The sequence below is a fragment of the Prionailurus bengalensis genome, chromosome A2 (genome assembly GCF_016509475.1).
Source record: "Prionailurus bengalensis isolate Pbe53 chromosome A2, Fcat_Pben_1.1_paternal_pri, whole genome shotgun sequence".
Lineage (NCBI taxonomy): Eukaryota > Metazoa > Chordata > Mammalia > Carnivora > Felidae > Prionailurus > Prionailurus bengalensis.
The window spans coordinates 134540772-134562460 of record NC_057348.1 but is presented as its reverse complement, the minus strand read 5'-3'; the positions used below and the strand labels follow the sequence as shown (position 1 = coordinate 134562460).

Genomic DNA, 21689 nt, shown 5'->3' with positions numbered 1-21689 from the left:
TCTTTTTATATATAGCAAAAAGCCATGCTTGAGGTTAATTTTTTATTTGCTATATATATATATATATATTTTATTTTATTTTATTTTATTTTATTTTTTATTTTTTTAATGTTTATTCTTGACAGAGAGATAGAGCATGAGCGGGCAAGGGGCAGAGAGAGAGAGGGAGACACAGAATCTGAAGCAGGCTCCAGGCTCTGAGTTGTCAGCATAGAGCCTGAAGCGGGGCTCAAACTCAAGAACCGCGAGATCATGACCTGAACCGAAGTTGGACACTTAACCAACACAACCATCCAGGTGCCCCATAATATGGTATATTCTTAAGATTGGGAAGCAGCAAAAGTAGTTTGCCTTTGACAGACTAGTGTTTATTAATGGGATTAATTAGTATTGCTAAACCTATATGGATTCCTGGCCAAGGGAAAATATAGTATGGTGACATTTTATATATATATATATATATATACGTATGATTAGAAATATATAATACTCAAATTTTTGGAATTGAAGTCTTTTCACATTAGTGGCAAATTCTCTCCTATGTGGTGATGGCAGCAGATTTAATGTGATTGCTGTTCACAGAAGGCTAGAAATGGGTTAGTATGCCATCTCCACTGCTTAGTTGAAGGCACTTGGAAAGGAATCAGCATTCCTTCTTTGTTGATCTTTACAACCAAAGCTCTGTAAGAGTCTCAGTCAAGGTCTCCCACTGTAAGGTGAAGCTTTTTTTAAATAAGAGCTGTGTACTAACAGCTCACTGAGAATCTTGTAGGGCTGAGAATATAATTTCTTAATGAGAAACAGGGCAGAGAAGCCACCAGTTAGTTACTTTGCCCTTTCCACTGGGAATTCAAACCTGTCAAGGAGAGGGCATCATATCTACAACTGATGTGAAGATAAACTAGGTAGGGCACTGAAATATATTAGCATATAACATGGGGAGATGGGGGACGGCTTGGGAGGGTCCCTGTTGGCACTAAAATATAATATAGCTTGTCTGCAAATGACCAGGAAAATTAGAACTTGAGAGAGGGGCATAAAAAGAAAGTTGATGGTACTCTGACTATTCCTAACCCTGTTTAAGCATTTGTAGTATTTTCCATAATGCAGTTAGGTTAATTATCAATTTGGCTAAAACAGTAAATCTCCATAGTGGTTCTACAAAAGCTTTGGGGGCCACCTATAGCTATAGTGACTGGCTGGAAATAAGACAGATGCAGCCTTAAAGAAAGGATGCAGAACATCAGGTGAGTACCTGGAATGTTGGATGGGTGAGGGAAGAAGGGAGCCTACTTGGGTGTCTGGTTTCTTTAATCCTAGAGTCGGCTTCTCCAAAACTTCCCCAAGGGGTAATGCAAACAAGCCTCTCTGAGCTCAGTTCCTTCACCTTCACTTCTCAAACCTTTGCATCTGGAGATGAGAGTTCTAAATTCTCAAGGGTGCAGAGACTGAGGGAAATCCTTGGTAAGATACAGGAAAAAAGTCCTCTGGTATAGAAAACCTCTGGTTTTTGAGCAATAGAAATTGTTCAAAAACCAATTTAAACCATCAATGTGTGATTCTGCTGTAATGCCACCGAGAATTCTAGGTCTGCATGAAAAGACTGATGAGGAGGCTGTCTCCACTAGATATATATAGAAAAGCTGTGTAGCTGCCTATTCATTAGGTGCTGGCTGTGCATTTCCTCATTCTTCTTTCTGGATGAACTTCTTTTGTCTATTTTACTTTTTCACATCTTGAAGGTTCAGGTTCAATTTTAGAAAGAGGATGAAAGACAAGCCTTTTGGTAATGATGAAAGAGGTTGAAGGAAGATTAAACACTTTTTTTTTAATTACTTGTGAATTTTAATGATCTCAGATTAGAGCTATTAAGTATGAATATAAAATACTAATAGATATAAATTTCAAAGATATAAACTGGGTTTTATTTGTTCATGTTGTTAAGGGCATGGATTTTCAAAGGCAAATGGAGTCATGTAGGCAAAGAATATTTGTATGTATCTCTACAGAATTAATATAAGCTTCAAAAAATAAGAGGCAATGAGTGTTAAAAAAGTTAAAATTTTAAGTGTCTCAGTGCTCTTGTACTTGTTTTGATGAGCAATTTCTAGTTTTCCAGTATCCTCAATCATCTGTGACTCATTTTATTTGTCCAATGGTAAATATTCAACCAGGGAAGTGCTGTACTTGACTCACGTCCTGTAACTTCTAAAGATAATGAGGCAGATACAATACAGACATTTTGCTTTTACCAGGAGATTTTAAATAAGACAATGTGAAATTCTCCGGTTAACCTTACCATTATTAGGTCTAGTGTTTTGCAAAGCAGATGGTGCTAACCACTCCTTTTTAAATAGCATAATTGCAGGTTTTTATTGGATAGGACTCAGAATATACCCAAGTCCTGGAATGCTGGTGGGTAAAAGGCTGTGTACTAATAGCTCACTGAGAATCCTTTAAAGGAATCTTTAAAGGAATATGAGAGGTATAATTTAAATGTTTGAGGATTAAGAGGTAAAAAAAATGCATCGGTGCCCACTTACATAAACAAAAGTTTGTATCTTAACTCTTCCTGGGTTGTTAAAGAAAGCTTCACAATTTCTTCTCATTGAACTCTGATAAAGAACTTACCTTTGCTCAAATGATTTTAAAATTAACCTTTTTGTGAGAAGAAAGTTTAAAGACTCAAACTCTAATGTAATATATAAGTGAGTCCATTTAAAAATAAGAGTCATATAATTCTATGTCAAATTAAACTTAATTCTCTGGCCAAAGAAGGTGTAAATGCTTCTTTTTTTTTTTAAATAAAAATATAAAGGGAAAAGCAAAAATAAACAACAATGCCACAACCCACTGAGGTATACGTATAGGTATTTCTTAGAATGATAAACTGAAATATACCTTCTGGAAAAGTAGCTCGGTAGTCTACAGATTCATTTGAAACCATTTCTGTAGTTGGGCTTACACTTCGGGCACTTACAAGCCTATCCAAATGAGGAGTGTGTACTCTTGCATCATAGCGAACTAATTCACTGCCCAGATCTTAAAACAGAGAGAGAGAAAGAGCTTGTTAAAGATTTGGCTATCATGGGTCCCAGTAGACCTTGACCCAGTGACCAGAACTCATGGGTTTTGTGGATTGGACATAAGACAACACACATGAATCTACGGCAATTTTAAACTGTAATGACTGTATACTTCAGGTAACCTCTTAAAGAAAATAGGAATAACAACAAAAATGCACCTTTAATTTGCTTTCTCTTTTTCAGCCACAGGAAAACCCCAAGTAATAGTAAGAGTATTATTGATATTGAGATAACACCAACAATCAATCCTGTGAAATTCTGATCTGGTTGAACTATTACTTTTCCAAGGATGGTTGAAGAAACTGCTTGCTTCCACTAAAAATGACAAATACAGAAAAGTCAGAATTTAGTAATGATAAATACAAAATATACTACACAGGTTGACTCACAGTCTCCTTGGACCCAAAGCACCACCTGGTTATTAGTGTTCTACAAGTGGCATAATTACCTTCAGAGCAATAAGATATTCCTCAATTCTGTTTTAGATAATAATTCTGTTCAAATAATTAGGGGCTACTGATTCCTAAAGTACTTATATGATGCTTAGCTGTTTACACTTATAACTAGATATTAGGGATAAAAAAATAAATAAAAAAAGAGTTTGATCTTGAGGAACTGAATTCCAGAAAGGGAAACAAATACATAGGTAAGTGATAATATAATGTGAAATATACCCTGGAAATATGAATAAACAGTAAGAAACAGAGACAACAGGACACTGATTCTGTCCTGATGGGTTGGGTAGAGGGCAGAGAAGACTCTCCTTAAGACATAAATAATCATATGGAATAATAAAGTTGTATAAATTTTTATTTCAGTTTTGATACCCTGAAGAAACCTTTGAGGATCCTTCTGGCTCTAACATGGTATGATTTTTAGGATTTATGGTCCTTTTTAATTTCAAACTCCGATATCATGATTTAGCTTTAAATTTTCTAATTTTTTGGTACTTTCCCATTTTATAACTTTCTGACCATTTCATAACTTTTTAGAAGACTTCAGGAATGCTTTAAAAATCATTCATTCTTGGATAAACAAAATGTGATATATTTATACAATGGAATATTCAGCCTTAAAGAGTAATGACGTTCTGACACATACTACAACATGGATGAATTGTGAAAACATGCTAAATAAAATAAACCAGCCACAAAAGACCAAATACTGTATGATTCCACTTATAAGTAAAATATCTAGAATAGACAAATTCATAAAGACAGAAAATAGATTAGAGGTTACCAGGGGCTGGGGAAGAGGAGGGAGTGTGATGGTACTGTTTAATGGTTCTAGGGTTTCTGTTTGGGGTGACGGAAAAGTTTTGGAATTAGACAGTGGTGATGGTTGCACAATGTTGTGAATGTAATTAATGCCACTGAGTTGTACACTAAACAATAGTTAAAATGATACATGCATGTGGCCACAATTTTAAAAATTAATGTAATACACCCCAAACCACTGAACTGTACACTTTAAATGTGTGAGCTGCATGGTGCAACATGAAAGAAGTTAGTTTATTTCCTATTTTACTTTGTCCATGCATTTGAGATCACTGTGGAGAACAGCTAGATGTTGGCTCTTGCTTCCTGGTGCTAAGAAGTGGGGGTAGAGCACTCTTGGATGTGCTCTTATTCTTCCTGAGAGTTACAATAAATTTTGGCAAAAGTGGGGCATGATGGAGAGGGACTACGGCTAGGCAGGACTTTTTTTTTTTTTTTTTTTTTAAATAAAGTTTATTTGGGGCGCCTGGGTGGCTCAGTCGGTTAAGCGTCCGACTTCACCCGGGTCACGATCTCGCGGTCCGTGAGTTCGAGCCCCGCATCGGGGTCTGGGCTGATGGCTCAGAGCCTGGAGCCTGCTTCCGATTCTGTGTCTCCCTCTTTCCCTGCCCTTCCACCATTCATGCTCTGTCTCTCTCTGTCTCAAAAATAAATAAACGTTAAAAAAAAAATTTTTTTAAATGAAGTTTATTTATTTTTGAGACAGAGACAGAACATGAACGGGGGAGGGTCAGAGAGAGGGAGACACAGAATCTGAAGTAGGCTCCAGGCTCTGAGCTGTCAGCACAGAGCCCGATGTGGGGCTCGAACTCACAGATCATGAGATTATGATCTGAGCCAAAGTTAGATGCTTAACTGACTGGGCCACCCAGGCACCCCTAGACAGGACTTTTGAGATCCACCCACTGAAGGCTTGGAAGGAAACAGTGCAACAAAAACTCACTAATTCTAAAATAACAACTAAGAATCAAGGCTGAGCTGATGAGCTAAAGCCAACACACAAATGAGCTTTAATGATTTCTTTTAAGCATGCAAGTGACATAATTATACTGGCATTTTTATTTACATCATGAGAGGAATGCAGGAATCCCACCTCTATATTTAGCTCGTTGTTCAATTTCAGCAGGTCATTGGGGACCTTGCATAAAACAGCTTCAAAATCTGAGTATATAGTCTCACAGCTCTTATTTCCAACTTTTAACACTTCACCTTTAACTGCTTCAGGGTCAATATCATTTCCCTGAAAGAGAAAAAAGGAGGTGGTTAACACTTCACAGTTTGGTAGGAATGCTAACAATTGTGCAAGAACATAAATATACTGCAAACACAGGCCATGTTGTTTGCCAAGGCACGTAATTTTGTGATATTCCTTTTCATGGGAATTGGATAGTTGCAAGAAAGCATGACCATTTTGGGGCACTAATTAGGATTCAAAGCATTATAGTCTTTTTGTTTTGTTTTGTTTTTTAAGATTTTATTTTTAAGTAATTTCTACACCCAATGTGGGCCTCAAACTTACAACCCCGAGATCAAGAGTCACATGCCCTAGGAACTGAGCCCCTACAGCTTTCCCATCAAATTGGATTTTAGAGCAAAGGAGAGATTCTTATTTCACACCTTTCCAACCAAATTTACCTTATTAAAGTCTAGTGGGTATCAATGGTTGGCATAAAGGAGGTAATTTAGAGATTCAGTTGTGCTAACACTGCCTCATGGAGTGACACTGAACCTTGGCTTCACTTTTAGAATCACATTGAGAGCTTTACAAAATAACTGATGCCTGGGTCCCATCTCCAGAGATTCTGATTTAATTGATCTATGTTAATATATTCCTTTTGTGTTTGAGTTGGGTGGTTTCTTTTCATCCTTTCTTCACAGCTGAATCTTATACATAAATAAATTCATTTTTACAGAATGTCCCGTGAGATGCTGTATGACCCTCATTATGATTTGAGAGCATGATTACATTATTCTGACCAATTATAGTTACATGGGGATTTAAAAAAAATATGAAACTTGACATATTTAGTTAACTGAAAGCATTTAAAAAATACCAACATTTTGTTGAAGAAACCAATTGTTAGCCTTGGAAAAGAAGTGAAAACATAGGTACAACTTCTCATATCAAGACTTAATAAGTGCAGTTATTTACTAAAAAGTGAAAAAGGAGATATATCAAAACATGGACAAACAGCAGCCAGTAATAACTACAGTGCTGCTACTTTGTTTTATGTGATCTTTAATACTTGGCAAACTGCTTTTATGTACATTGTCTTACATGGATCTCAATAGATTGGTAGGTCAGAAATCATTCTGGGAAAAGAAGATGGAAGGAAATACTTTTTTCTAACATAAATCTGGATTCTAAGATAAAATGGGATAGAGACAAACTGTATGCTTCTATTTTCTAGATATTTCTAGAGGCAGTGTGTGTATGCCATTGAACCAGGTCAGCCACACAGGGCAATTCAACATAAAAGCACATAAATCTAACAGGTCACTTTGGGGCTTCAAATGACAACTTGTTGGTTAGGTCTGAGGAGGGGTAAGGCACTCACTCACATATTGGAGGGAATTCAGGGAATGACAAAGAAAAGAGATTAAAGAGCTGAAGGGCTTGATTTATGAGGGAATGACTAAAATGTGTCTTGCTTGCTTAGATAATAATGAAGGCTGGGGGAAGGGATGAACACACTACATTTGAACTCCAAATGCTCCTTTTAGGCACAGGCTCTCCTTGGATGTTGCATAAAGGTTTCTCTAAAACAAAAACAGACCATTCAGCTAAACACTGAACCCCTTTCCATTTGTGCCTAGTAAGGAACATACAATAAATAGTGACATACAAGTAATTATTATCAGCTCTGTATGTGCAATTGTTTTAAAAGTCTATAATCCAAGAAAAGTGATACTGGCAGTCCACTACTATATGCAGATGGGCCCAAGTCAGAAAAAAAAAAAAGGTATAGGGTACTTTTTGTCATTTAAAATAAACATAGCTTTATGGAGTTATGGGAAAAATGCATATGTTTAGAACTTTTATTATTTGCTTTTTATTATTTAATACTAACTATTATGAAATAGAAGAACATATTTATAAATTTGGCCCAGGTCTTCAGTCATTAAAATGGTAATATATTCTTTTAAATAAAGCAGCACAGGAAAAAACTTTCTGGTTTTTAATTCCCTATACACATAGAACAATTTAGAATTATAATTATCTCACTTTATCTTGTAAAGACAGCCCCACTGAGGTAGGTGTTATTGTCATTCTAGCTTTACATATTGAGATCTAAGGTTCAAGAAGGGACTAGGTTATGAAGCAAATCAATTCCATTTGATACAAATTCTACCTATCATCTGCTGTGTGTTAGACACATGTCCAGTTACTGAGAATATAAAGATAAACAAGAAGTTTTTCTTTTCACTGTAATGTTAAAATAAATACATTTCTAAAGTGAAAAGTAATTACTCCTAATGTGTTATATTAGGATGTTCCTTATTTCTTTCCTCTTCAACTCTGGCCAGGTGTGACACAGTGTTTCCATCTAGGATTCAGGCCTCAGGATCCATGTCTGAGCTGGTTACAGAACACAACAGATGGGAGCAGCAGTATGTAAAACTTGAAAAATAGCATTGTAGCAGGAGGGATCTTACAAGATTTCACACATCCAGGTGGCCACAAGATTGAGTCTGGGAAAGACAGCTAAAGCAGTGAGGTGCAGGCTGGGCCCCGAGAGGCAATGATCCAGGAAGCTTGGCAAGAGAAAATCAGTGAACTGGGGGAGATAGGGGTAGGAAGGGAGAGATTTCATCCCTCCTTCATCCAGAGGATAGGAGTCCCTCAGCTTAGGGACGAGGCCAAAGAACCTTGATAGAGGCTTAAAAACTGAGTTCCAGAGGATGTTAACAGACATTTGCAGAAGAAGGTTCCTGATCATTTGGGGAAAGCTGCACGAACCAAAATTAAAATGGTTTCTTCGTTAGCTAGTTGGGGCACTGTAAAACCTCTGATCTTCCTGTCCTCCTTTTCCTGTTTTAGCTGGCTTCTCCAGACTGGACTTCTGAAGCATCCCTATGGCCATATATATCAATATGCTCCAAAATAACATAAATCCTCAGGTCAGTGTCAGACAGACTTTGTTCCAGCATTACATACTGCGCTTCTCGACTTTCCATAAAATATACTTTTGCACAAAAAGTCGTGTAATAAGATAATTAGGGAAAATATAGAATTTCTTCACAAATATGTAAAAAATCAATTCTGTTTGAAGAGTCTAGGGTTATTTCATCTTAGGAACTGTATAGATATCTACAAACCATATAATAGAAAAGTTTCTCTATTATGAAAGGTATGTTGGTATACATTAAATGAAAGTTGATGTGAAAAGCATTGAAATCTAGTGGAAAGACGAAATTTGAAATCAAGAGACTTGAGTGTGAATCCTAGTTCTGCTATTTGCTCCTTAGGTGGCCCACAACAAATCACCTAATCTTCTAAACCTATGTTTACTTATCTATAAATGGGGATAATCGTCACTGGACCTCTAAACCTCACAGGTCTATGTGACTCTGAAATGAAATAATATATGTCAAAGTAATGTATTAATTAATCTTTCACTAAGTTTGTGAGTTACTGTTGACATAAATGTTGTGCCCTGGTATGTATTCCAAAGGAGACAGGTCTACTTTTGATGACCACTGTCCACAACTGGTCCTGGCTAACTTGAAACCTTGGCCCTAAACTACTTCCCACGTCGATGGGATTTCTGGTTCATTCTTAGGAGTGATTGATCCTTGGTCTCTCTTACATTCTATTGATCCACACTTGGCTGACCCTCTTGGTCATGGTGTACTCATTTGGCCAGTTGCTGACTGAGGCAGTTCCCACAAGTAGGGCTGGAGACTATCACAATCTCTTTTTAGCAAGGAATTCTTGTATGTATGGCTGCTTGAGGAGCATGAACTCTCCCTGGCAATAAGGAGCAAATCTCTCTCTAAACACATAATTCTCTCCATAGCTTTCACTGATGGAATATGAATCTACTTTACACTTACGTTTTGAATGGTAATTGGACAAACACAACATGAAATAAAATGCCATCCTTTCTTTTGATAAAAACAGTCTACTGCATGTCCAGAAGGGCCTTTTCTTTCTTTTCTCATGCTTTGCTTTCCTTTGTTTCTGTCCCAAGAGAGACAGAGGTATAATGTGATTTACTTGAGAAACTGATAAAGGGTTAAACAGCTGTCACACAAATCTTCCATCTTAGATTTCCTCTTATATATAAGGAAAATGGAGTATGGAAGAAGACTGAATGATGATACCTAAATAATCCCTTCTAACCACCCCTTCTCTCCCCAGACTACCATTCTGTGACATGACAGATGTTATACACTTGTTAGAGAAAAGAATCATTCTGTATGTAAGCAAAAAAAGAAAGTGTTTTGCGTCTATTTGCAGAGATCCCTTGGGCCATGTTGGGAATAGCCCTGAAAGGCTGAGGATGATGTCAAATCATGTTTTTCTAGGTCCAACAATTTTGTAGGACATTGAATAATGGGTATTTAATTTACAGAAAAATAAGTTTTCTCTTCCATATAGGACCATGCTTGGAAGGGCAGATAAAGAACCATTTATCTCTAATCCTTCCATCAGAGATACAGGAACAGAAAAATAGTCTTTATCTGGGTGTAAAAACATTTGCAAATAAACCTTTGTTTTCATCAAGAAAAACCAAATGGAATCTTTCAAATGGCAAACACAGTAATTGTTGAAAGCAAAAGGTCACACTAGATTAGTTTTATTGAAAAAAAAAAGTGATAAAAGCTCTTTCTCCTTCTCTAAAACTAATTAAAGAAGCAGATGAAAGAACTTTGCTGTGGTAAACATGCTGTTCACTGAAGCAGGCTTCCATTTAATTTCATGCTGGGCTTGCTTAATTATTGTATAAAACACAATTCAAGGTTAGTAAACTTACATGACTATGAACGTGTGCATGAATTTGGCTGTGGATAAAATCTTTTTGAAAAAGCAGAAAAATTTTGGTAGAAATACATTATTACTTGGGTGAGATGATCTATAGTAACTTACATTACATGTAAACAAGAACTATCCTATTACTTTGTGTTTGTTCATATTTGCATTCAGGCTATCTTTCAGGGAAAAAAAGTCTGAATGTCTAAAACAATATGTTGAAGGATAAATGTGACTGGGGCTATTGATAAAGTCTTGATCATTTTGCCCATTTTATTACTTACTACTTGAAGTAAAAATGATTGAAGTGATGTAAGAGGGCTGTACTCTAGTCTGTTTTGCTACTGTTCCATCACCTGTCAAACCACTTAAACTCTCTGGGCTTTAGTGTTCTTTGTTGCAACAGGCTGGGTTAGAAACAACGATCTGTTATTCTCCAATTAAATTACATTTGGAGGCTAATATATTCCTAAGGTAGAGGAAATCCAGCTCATTTAGAAATCAGTTTAGAGAGGACCATACCCAGATACAAAATTCCCAGTATTCTAAGGAACTACAGAACTACAATTGATGCATTTACTTTCATAGCTCTTACCTTTTATATTATAATGAGCACATTTAGGTGTCCAGGGAAATGTATAACATCAGCAAGATAATGCATTACAGGCAGCCTATTTAACAGATCGTGTCCCACATTTGCTACTTTTTAATACACACACAAGAAACAATTTTTAAATGCTTCATTAAAAAGCAGTCCACGATTACACTTACCTTTTAGTCTTAATGCCAAAAAAATTTGTTTTTCAGAGTTTAGATATTTGCTGATGTAGTATAAGATAATGACCTAGTACAAAAATTCTATTCATATAGCTATGAAGTCAATTAAGTTCAAGCTGATGATTTAAGAGAATATCTTTAAGCATTTCTTACCTTAATTTCCAGTACATTTTCATTGCCTATTGAGATCATCACTGGCTTTTCAAAAGGCTTAAACACAGGATTATGTACATAAATGAGATCAAAGTATTTGGAATGGATCCCATCTAACATGAAAAAGGCTTTGGTTTTCAGAGGGAGTTGCAGATTCAGCTGTTGCAGTGAAGGAGTTGTACAGCAGATTATCTCTGAATTAGAGCGATGGTGACATGCCTATAGTAAGACACAATTATCCACTGTAGACAGAATACAGCCAAACAACATCAATAGCAACTTCCACATTTCATTGTTTTAGACAATCAATTGAAAATATGTAATTTTTGAAAAAAAAACCCGCATTTAACTTCCTAATGTTAAAGAACACATTTCGGAAAGTATGATAGATGCAATATTATCCAAATAACACCGTCTTTAAAGGAATGCAGAACTTCATTTGCCTTGAATAAGCTATATGGATCTGAAGCTGGCTCTCCCTCTGTCACTTTTATTTTCCTTAAGATGACAAGACAGTCATCTGAAGGGACTGCCTCTTCATTTATGAAACAGCTATGGGACAGTGAGAGCTGGACTTTGTGTGGTGAGAAGTCCTTGATTCACATCAGACCTTTAAACTAAGCCATGAGAATCAGGGCAAAGCCCTTGCTAGGAGACTCAGTTTTCTGAAGTAAGAATTGAAATTAAAGTGTGTGATACTACATGGTATAAAGTATGTTGTCGTCAACTACCAAGCACCATACTGCTGACATTATAATTAGCTATGTAGTCGGGTCATCTGTTTGATGTGTTTTAAGCCTCAATTTCTGAGTGTCAGGTTCTATGCAAAATACTTTACAGGCAGGTCTCATTTAATTCTCACGGTTCTGAGAGGTGCTATGATTACCCACAGTTTACAAGATGAAGAAACTAAGCTTTTGGGCTAGTGTCATTAGACGAGGTCACACAACTCTGAGGGGCAAAGTGGGAACATAAGTCCTAGGACACTGGCTCAACTTCACTGACTTAATTCCCATGCGATATGGCTTCTTGCTCTCTCTCTCTATGTATTCTATATTGGTAGATTTTTTCCTACACTATTTTACAAAGTCTCTGCTATTATTATTTCATGTGCTTTCATCTCTCATTTCAAATCTTCCCCTTTGGAATTCTGATTTATGGAAGTTTGGAAAATGTGGTTTCCTCTTGATTGTGCTTAGACTAAACCAGCAACACAAAGTGGCACATATGAGGTTAAATGGTTGTATTTTTTCCCCAAGGAAAAGACAAACAAGCAACAACATCCTTAGATTTCCTTTTCTTTGACAAGTAGAGTTGGAGATAAAACAATTACTTATGCCCACAATAGAAAAAGGACTCAGGATATACATAAAAAGCACAAGCAAAATTTAGTGTTTGATATTTTCTTTTAAAAATAATGAAAAAAAATTATCCTATATTTTAAAATGTATGCTGTAAGCAGATAAAGAAAACAGATACATAGATATAATAGAAATAAAATGTTAGTTTTATATCAAATTCATATTATAATGCCAAAAGCTATTTATTCCTATCGTCTTGAAAAATGGAAATGAACAGTGTTACTGCCAGTACAATAATTCTCTATTAACAACAAGAAATTTGAAAACTATATAATAAACTGCTGGCTTCTGGGATATAATGTGTATTAATATTAATTTTGTTAAGGAGGTGGTTAGTATTTTTATTTTAAAAGATTAGAGTGTGTTGAACTTAAAAATTATCATGGCTAGATCAGTATACTGAAATCAGACCTGGCCAAGAGTTTTTATTTGTTAAATAATAAATGGGTTCAATTCATCATGCTCAGCTTCAAATTCTATAAGCACCAAGGAACACAGAAGAACACACATTTCTTTATGAAGTAGTTCTCAATAAACAACAGTCAAGTAGAATTCTTCATTCTTGTCCAATTCTAATGCAGAGTTCTATTGTGCTAATATGTTTGTGGCTAAAACAATAGAAGTTTATATTTTCAGATATGTAGAGATAAGATTTTTATCTTCTACCATTATTTGAATCTTCCTTGGGTTATGGAACTCTTATGTCTCATGCCTAGGAGATTTTTAAATAAATTAAAAAGTTGATTACAAATGAATGAATAAAGCCAAAAGGTTTTCTACATGTCATGATAATGCTGGTGAGGGAGGAGGAAATTTAGCCATTATTTTAATAACCTAGGCTCACCATAAATTAGATATTGCTAATCATTTCTCAGATTTCTAAAGAGTCCCATGCCAACACCAAAAAAGGGTATTCTTATTTGGTTAATGAAAAATTGTTCTGTTTGGCTGTGAAGAAGTGATGTTCCTTAAATTAATAGCAGTGGTATTCTAACTTTGTTTGTGGCCATGTGTGGGGATTGGTTTTAAAGCTCTCTACTTCATACAGTGACTCCCTGGAGTACAATCTCTCAGGAATATGATAAAAATCTAATAATACTCTTTAGAGGTGATGCAATGTGGCTGATTGAGAAGGTCAAGAAAAATCTCATTGGAGGTGACCCTATTGTTTGGTGATTTGGCTTGACATTTTTAGCCCCAAATTGGTTTTTGTAATTAAAGAACACTGTGGCCTTAGTCTTCAAGAAATATTGGATGGTGAATAGAAAAGAAAGTGCTATAATTCAATCTATCACCTGCCCAATCAAGACCCTGCTTGAGAGAGGGCACTTAGAACTTTCATTTTTAGTTGAGTGCACAAGTCCAACTAGATTATGGTATCTGACATTAGAGAAAAATGTCAACAAAAAAATGAAATCTTTGTAAATAACTCCAACCTTCCTAAAGTCTAAATGAAAACTGCCACTTTAATATGATCTATATAAATTGTTAGACCACAAAATAGGTCACTTTGAAGGAGGCATTCAGTTAAATTTTGACTGACCTTGCAAATAAAAGGAGGGAAGGTGGAGAAATACCAAGCAACAAATGGTCTAGGACATCAGTCTAATGGTCCTTCTCATTACTTGATAACATGCTATCAAAGGGACAAGAAGAACAGTAAGAACACCGTTCTTACACTGGGATGTAAGAACATACATACGTGTGCCTGCCACTTAGACAAGGATGCTGCTGCAAGATTACAGCAAAAGGGATAATAGGGGTAATGTCCTCTGCTGCATTAAAAAAAGGGGGAGATAGAGGAATTCTATGGACTGTTTATGCCCCTCCCAAATTCACATGTTGTAATCCTAATCCTCAGCACGATGGTAGTTGGAGATGGGGCCTCAGGAAGGTAATTAGTGGAGTTCTTATGAAGGAGTTAGCGCCCTTATAAGAAGAGACACAGAGAGCTTGCTTCCTCTTTCACTCTCTGCCATGTGAGGATACAATGAGAAGATGGTCTTCTGCAAATCAGAAACAGTGCCCTTACCAGACACCTTGATCTTGGATTTTCTAGCCTTTGGAACTGCGAGAAATAAATGTTTGTTGTTTAAGCCACCCAGTCTATGGGGTTTTTATTGTAGCACCTGAACTAAGACAGGGAATGACGTAGTTTCCATCTGTACTATCTTTAAAAACACTGCCTCAAGTTGGTTCTCATCATTTGTGTCTAAGCATTTTGTATGTATATGTGCATTTTACAATGTTAGGCTGAGACAAGATAATTTTAGTTGTTGAATAAAATATACTATTTGACCTGTGCTGCAAGGAAGGGAACTAGCAATCAGAAGCAAAACCCAAATGTCCTCTGCACACTGAAAACCAGTGGTAAAGGAAGAGATGCACAGCTTTAAGCACAACCATCACTCAAAGGACTTACCACTGTAAAGTTCCTTCTTGTTTCATGTACACTTATTACCATCCTTAGGACACTAACTGAATTCAGGTTTTTCCCAACAGCTGTTATGGTGCTCCCACCACTGAAAAATAAAGTAGAAAAACAGCAATATTGAGGGGTACCTGGGTAGCTCAGTCAGTTAAGCATTCCAACTCTTGGTTTCAGCTCAGGTTGTAATATCATGGTTCGTGAGATCAAGCCCCGTGTTGGGATCCACACTTGAGAGTGTGGAACCTCTCAAGATTCTCTTTTTTTCTCTCTGCCCTTCCTCTGCTTACATGTAAGCACTCACACTCTTTCTCAAAATAAATAGATAAATAAATAAATAAATAAATAAATAAATAAATAAATAAAATAAACACAGCAATAAGGAGAGGTTCTTTCTCTACCAAATATTTTAAGAAATAAGTTAAATTAAATCACATGTAGTGATTGCAAGATATAGTCAGAACCAAAGTCAAATAGAGGTTCAGTGGTAACTCTTCTTTGGAAACAACTTATTTAACTTGAAAATATTTTTAAAAATTCCTATTTCATCAGTTGAAGAAATGCATTTTTCTTTTTAGCCACAAAGTATGCAAAAGAAATATTTTTTCTCTCTCTTAAAAATAAATCAAAGAGAAACGAACTTTATTGTGTTAGACTGGCAGAATTAATGGAAACAAGGCAGACTGAACTGGATCCAATGAGATACTGATTCAAAGGTAATCTAGTGTAGGGAAAAGCTATATCTAAAGTAGGCAGAGCAAAAAACACTGAAGAATGGAAGGAAAAATAGGTAATTCTACTTTTGGGCACTGAAGTTAGTACAGAATTGACATGTATATAAGTGCATAAATACTATGGTGCCACATTGAACTATTTCACTGAAATCCATTTAAAACGTAATAGAGTAGGATAAAATGTTTCTTGGCATGAACCTAGCAATGATAAAATTAAATTGTACTCAGAACCTGAATGTAGTGTTCACTCCTGAATTGGAAAGGCAGCCTTTAAAAGAAATGCAACCGCATCAAAGCCAGAGATAGAACTGCAGTTCCTCTTGACTATTTGACAGACAAATCATCCATATGTTCATTATTTTCTTACACCCATCAGAAGCTTTTACTTACCTAATAAAAGATTTGGTTGGATGAATTGCATAGACAATGGGGTCTTCCTGGTAACTGAAACTGTTCATCTCTCGGTTGGCTAAGTCAATTTTCAATTTAATAGGAAACTCAGTTGGAATGGTTTGAGCTGGGGTATAACATTCGAGAATACTATCTGACACACTGAACAAAAAAAATTAAGACAATTGACCTTAGCTATTAGATATACATATTTTAGAATTATATGCACAAAAGTATATCACTCACTGGCTCCTAAATGAGAATTTCCAGATGTGTCTAGAAAAAAGTTCTTTCTAATGCAGCCTATTTACATTTGACTGGATCCCAAACTCAGCCTTGTTATAGACAAGCCATCTTTGACTTCAGAACATTTGGGATTTTAAGCAATTTTTAAAGTATCTTTTTGGTACTTGATTAAACTGAGCTCTTTCACCTCTAAGAATCAGAAACATAACTTCTTTCTAAACCCAATCTCCCCCATGTTTCTCACCTCTCCAAAGTGATTTAATCTAATTGTAAATATTGATGGAAATGTTTATTTTAATTTACTGTCAATTACCAGAATCTCACAGCTCACAGCATAGCTAGGATACTAAGATGTAATGTAACAGTAGAGAAGGTAGATGGGAAGATGAAACTTAAAAGTGGAATTAATAAACATAATGGAAGGGTAAAAAAGTCAGCAAAAAGGTAGATGGATATGGGAAAAGAAATTTTGTCAGTATGGGAGTAAATAATATGCATCTTGATTTTCCTCCACAAAAAAAACCAAAACAAAACAATCTCTTCTTGATTTGTTAGGTACAGATACTAATCCTACTTAACTGATACAACAAAAAGTAAATTCACAACACCTTTTTAAAGTACACGTTTTTCCACCAATTGAAATGTGTCTAGAATTCCCACTGTTAAGGTACTTTCCAGTTAAAGTAAGCAAGGTGCCACCGGTCTTAGGACCATAACTTGGAAAAATACTTGTTATTACAGGATCCTGGATGGGAAATAAAAACAAAACAAAACAAAGTAACTTGTTGACTTTATAACTAAACAAATTTGGTACCAAATATCCTAGTTCATGAGAACTGTAGTGCTTAGACTTACCACATAGGAAAATGTACTGTATTGTGCTGTCCCTCGCCCATTTGAAATAATTATGGATATATTGAAATGCTCATTCACTGCAGGACCAACTGTGCATTTCAACCTGAAAAAAACCCAAAGTTTAATATGTTGCAAATCCAAAGGCTTTTTCTGGTTTGGCTGTTTTATATGAAGGAACATTAGCTCTAAATTATGATGAGCTGGATACTCTGAATAGCAAGTAGAGTTTTGTGGTAAGCATTAGGGCTAAAAATTGTATATTTCTAGTTCTGTACTATTACACTTCACACAGACAAAACAGCAACAGTTAAATCTCATCTGTGCAGACCTCACAAACTGAAAAATTCATAATAATCTAAGTGTAATCCTCTAAAATTGTAGGCATAATGTTTGGTATTCTTAAGATAAATATTTCAACAGCATATGAAACAATGGGATAATAATAAATAAACCAAATCTCTTCATTAAAGAATGTCAACAGGCACATTTCTGTAATTACATGTATCATGTGTGTATTTAAATTATTTAAAAAATAATGAAATTGTGACAGACTTTCCATAGAATTATTTTTTTAAGTATTAAAAAAATAAAATAAAATAAAACATTTATTTATTTTGAGAGAGAGAGAGAAAGAGTGCACAAGCAGGGGAGAGGCAGAGAGAGAATCCCAAGCAGTCTCTGTGCTGGCATGATCTCACAAACCATGATCTCATGACCTGAGCCAAAATCAAGAGTTGGATACTTAACTGACTGAGCCACCTAGGTGCCTCTCCATAAAATTCTTTTTGAATTAATAATGTTATAGTCTTGAAAAAGTATAAATATGATTTTTTTTTGTTAAACAACTATTCAAAGAAGAAAAATGAGTTATGTTTCACTTTTACAGGTTATAATATATAATGCAAGGAGTAAGAACTTACAAGGAAGATTTCTAGAATGGATTTGTTTTTCCATTAACAAGTATGACATTACTTGACGTTTTGGTTTCAGTAAATGAGTAGACTTAGACCTCTGTGCCCTGGAAGAAATTCTACAAGGTATAAAATAATCACTTGATAGGATAGTTTCAACCATAAAACTTGAAATGTTTGATTGTTATTACTAAATGATAACTAAAAACTTCTGGATTCTCTGTTCATTATGGGATTTACATTTGATAGAAGGTACATGTAGAAAATGGCAGAAGAAGGATGTATCTTGGATCAGGAGAGTTGAGTTAGAAGGTCTATTAAGCTCTTATTCTCTGGATTGCCTCTGCTAAACTACACTCCACCTTTCTGAACTTCAGGTCCCACCTTTGTAAAACAGGTCTGGTATTGCTATCTCCTGGGATTTGGGAATAGCTAAATGAGATACCTTTCCATTACAGTACCAATAAATATCAACTGAAGATAAATTTAAATGCATCAAAAAAAGAAAGAAAGAAAGAAAGAATTCTCAAAAATATGACTGAGCTGCTTCACTACATTTCTGGGGTTTAGAAAGTGAATTTAGAAGAGAGGGTCTATATTGAGCTGTTTACTGATTTTTATAGAAAAAGCCATCAGAGACTCTATATTTGAAGACTTTAAAGATGGAGCAACACTAGCCAGTGCTGTTCTTTCAAATCTACCCAAACAATTTCTGAAGAAATGTAACAAAAATGGTTTCAAAACTCCCAGATGCTGGATTCTTCTTTTCTTTACTAGGTAATGTCACCTTTCTTCTTTATTAATCCTGGTAAGTAAATAGGATTAAAAACAAAACAGTTCCACTAGGGATGTTACAAGGCCAAGACCCTTTTTTAACTCAAGACATGGATTTTTGGGATAATTTTACAAGCATTCATCCTGAAACACAACCTGTTTTCCAACCACACCCCAGAAAAACATTTTAAGATCCTTACATATTTGTTGTGCTCTCACTTAAGGTCAAAGTGCAGCTCTCATTTCCAAGGAAAACTCTAGTTTTCTTTAAATCAAATTTATTATTCCTCCTGAATCCAAAGTCCCAGCCACACACAGTGAGCATCGTTCCTCCTTCCAGGGGTGCACTGGTTGGGAAAACCTAAAAGGACAACCAAAAACTTAAAAAAAATTCAAGACATTATCCTTCATTTGTGTGCAAAACAAACAAAATATATATCCTCAGTCTAAAATTCTTCTATCCTGCCACTATCTAAAAAAACAAAACAAAAAAACAAAACTGAAAAAGTGTCACAAGTTTCACGGAATCTGGAACAAATATGAAAATTACCTAACATGCTGATGAATAAAAGCTGTTTTCAGGAGATCCAGAGATGGGACAGAAAGCAGATTCAGCCTGGGTGGAAATGAAGGGTCTTTGTGGGTCACCCTGAAGTGAATTTATCTAGTAATCTTCCAGGTTGGAATAGACACAGTTTGGGCCCAGACTTTTACATGTTTGTAACTCTCATTATAACTCCTTCATGGGCCTCCAGATCAAACTCTGATCAAAAATCCTTCATGTGCCCTAGAAGCCAAGCACCAATAAGTGCCTTGCTCCATGCACCAGCTGGGTGTTTGCTATAGTCTTGTGCTATGGTACTCCCCACCCAGAGAAGAAATTCACACAGTAAAAACACCTCTTGGTGTCCAGTGTTTTCATAATTGCATCCAGCAGCTATCATAAGACCAAACACAAAGATGGTATTCAATATATATCTGGCATTCACTCATTCATTATTCATTATAAATTATTTGCTATGTGCCAAGCACTAACAAATGAATAGGTGAATCTATTTCTTTATACTTGTTAACTCACATTTATTACTGATTTGGAATTTTTCTTTTCTCCTTTAAATATGGTCACTATTTTCTATAGACAAGCTGGTTAGTTGACACACCCAGCTTTTAAAAAATGATATAATTTTGGGGTGCCTGGGTGGCGCAGTCGGTTGGGCGTCCAACTTCAGCCAGGTCACGATCTCGCGGTCCGTGAGTTCGAGCCCCGTGTCGGGCTCTGGGCTGATGGCTCAGGGCCTGGAGCCTGTTTCGGATTCTGTGTCTCCCTCTCTCTCTGCCCCTCCCCCGTTCATGCTCTGTCTCTCTCTGTCCCAAAAATAAATAAACGTTGAAAAAAAAATTTAAAAAAATGATATAATTTTAAATAAATATATTATTTCTATTAGAAACAGATAAAAAAAAAAAAAAAAAACTAGAGAGAGCCCCAAATGTAATCTGTATTGTAGCAATGTTTCTAATTATCTCTCTTGGCATTATTTTACATCTCATTTCTAGAGCTGACTTTTTTTCTCTCCCATGTTCTATGTTAAATACATACATCATTTTATTATTGCAGGCTCACTTTTGGTGTGTTGAAAGTAAAACATGAGTTCATTATCGAAACTTTGGCAACTGCGATATAAGATAGCAGTAGGTGCTTATGAAGTCTACAAGACAACTGTTCTTAGGCTAAAACTATTAAAACAAAACAAATTTCTAAGTTAAAAATAAGCTTCTCCTCAGCAGCTTTGTTACAATTGAGAAAGGAAATGCTCTTTTGGGGAGGACATATTGTAAATTGTGCTGGAAAAGTACAATGGTGGGAAAACATAGCACCACCATAGAGACAACTCAAAAACCAGTAAAAGTGTTTGCTAAAGACCAGTTAGTAAAAGTCTAAAAGTGATTCTTTCACAATTTAGAAGGGCTTTTAGCAAAATTCAAATTTGCAAACATTCCCATTCATCCCAAGTAAATAATCGCAAACCAAAGTCTTAACTTACCCTTGTTACCAAACCTCTTTAAAGTCTTAGCTTAATGCTTTTATGATAGCTATTTTACCCATAAAATCCATTACACAGTTGTGCCTTTCATGAAAACTTACCTCGTCCATGTCTAGTCAAATAAGAACTGCTAGAAAAAAATTTATTATTATGTTAGAAATCCAGTAGGAGAGAACAAGACACCTAACCCTTCCGGACTCTCTTCAGCCTGAAGCAGCCACACAGCTGCCTTTCCCTTGTTTAAGGAGGAGGCTTCCCCATAGAAAACAGCTGTCTAAGGCTGATGTTGGCCTGATCCTGCTGCCCAGATCCCCCCTTTCTATGTAAAAACTGAACTCTGTCATCTACATACATCATCACTTGGAATGGAATGGGTGATGATTTGAGAAAACACAATGAGAGTTGTTCAGCTGGTGTACTGGCAAACAGAAATGAATATTATAAAAATGTCTGCTAGATGGTAGATCAGGATTTGAAAGGCCAGCTGAACTTAGCTTTCTTCCCTGGGCTGAGATGCTAGAGTGGAGTATGCGAGCATTTCCCCCTTAGTTTATGGGGTAATGTTCAATCTTCCAGGGGGAAAGGAAGGAAGTGGTTTTGGACAACACACCCTTGGACAGAACCAACAATGAGCTGGCAAACTCTGAGTTATCCTAAAGGGCAGGGAAACTCTGTGGG

The 21689-nt window shown here is 35.9% G+C and overlaps 1 protein-coding gene across 1 annotated transcript in view; it reads right to left on the bottom strand.

Moving 5' to 3' along the window:
• Window positions 1–21689, bottom strand: part of MET (MET proto-oncogene, receptor tyrosine kinase) — a 113752-nt gene that overhangs the window by 22154 nt on the left and 69909 nt on the right. The window contains exons 6-14 of the mRNA XM_043589318.1: window positions 19170–19330; window positions 17285–17387; window positions 17038–17174; window positions 16184–16345; window positions 15054–15153; window positions 11271–11489; window positions 5457–5603; window positions 3245–3401; window positions 2902–3042 (exon numbers count right to left, since the gene is read on the bottom strand). Of these exons, the coding sequence (XP_043445253.1) occupies window positions 2902–3042; window positions 3245–3401; window positions 5457–5603; window positions 11271–11489; window positions 15054–15153; window positions 16184–16345; window positions 17038–17174; window positions 17285–17387; window positions 19170–19330 (1327 nt within the window). The remainder of the gene's footprint in view (window positions 1–2901; window positions 3043–3244; window positions 3402–5456; window positions 5604–11270; window positions 11490–15053; window positions 15154–16183; window positions 16346–17037; window positions 17175–17284; window positions 17388–19169; window positions 19331–21689) is intronic.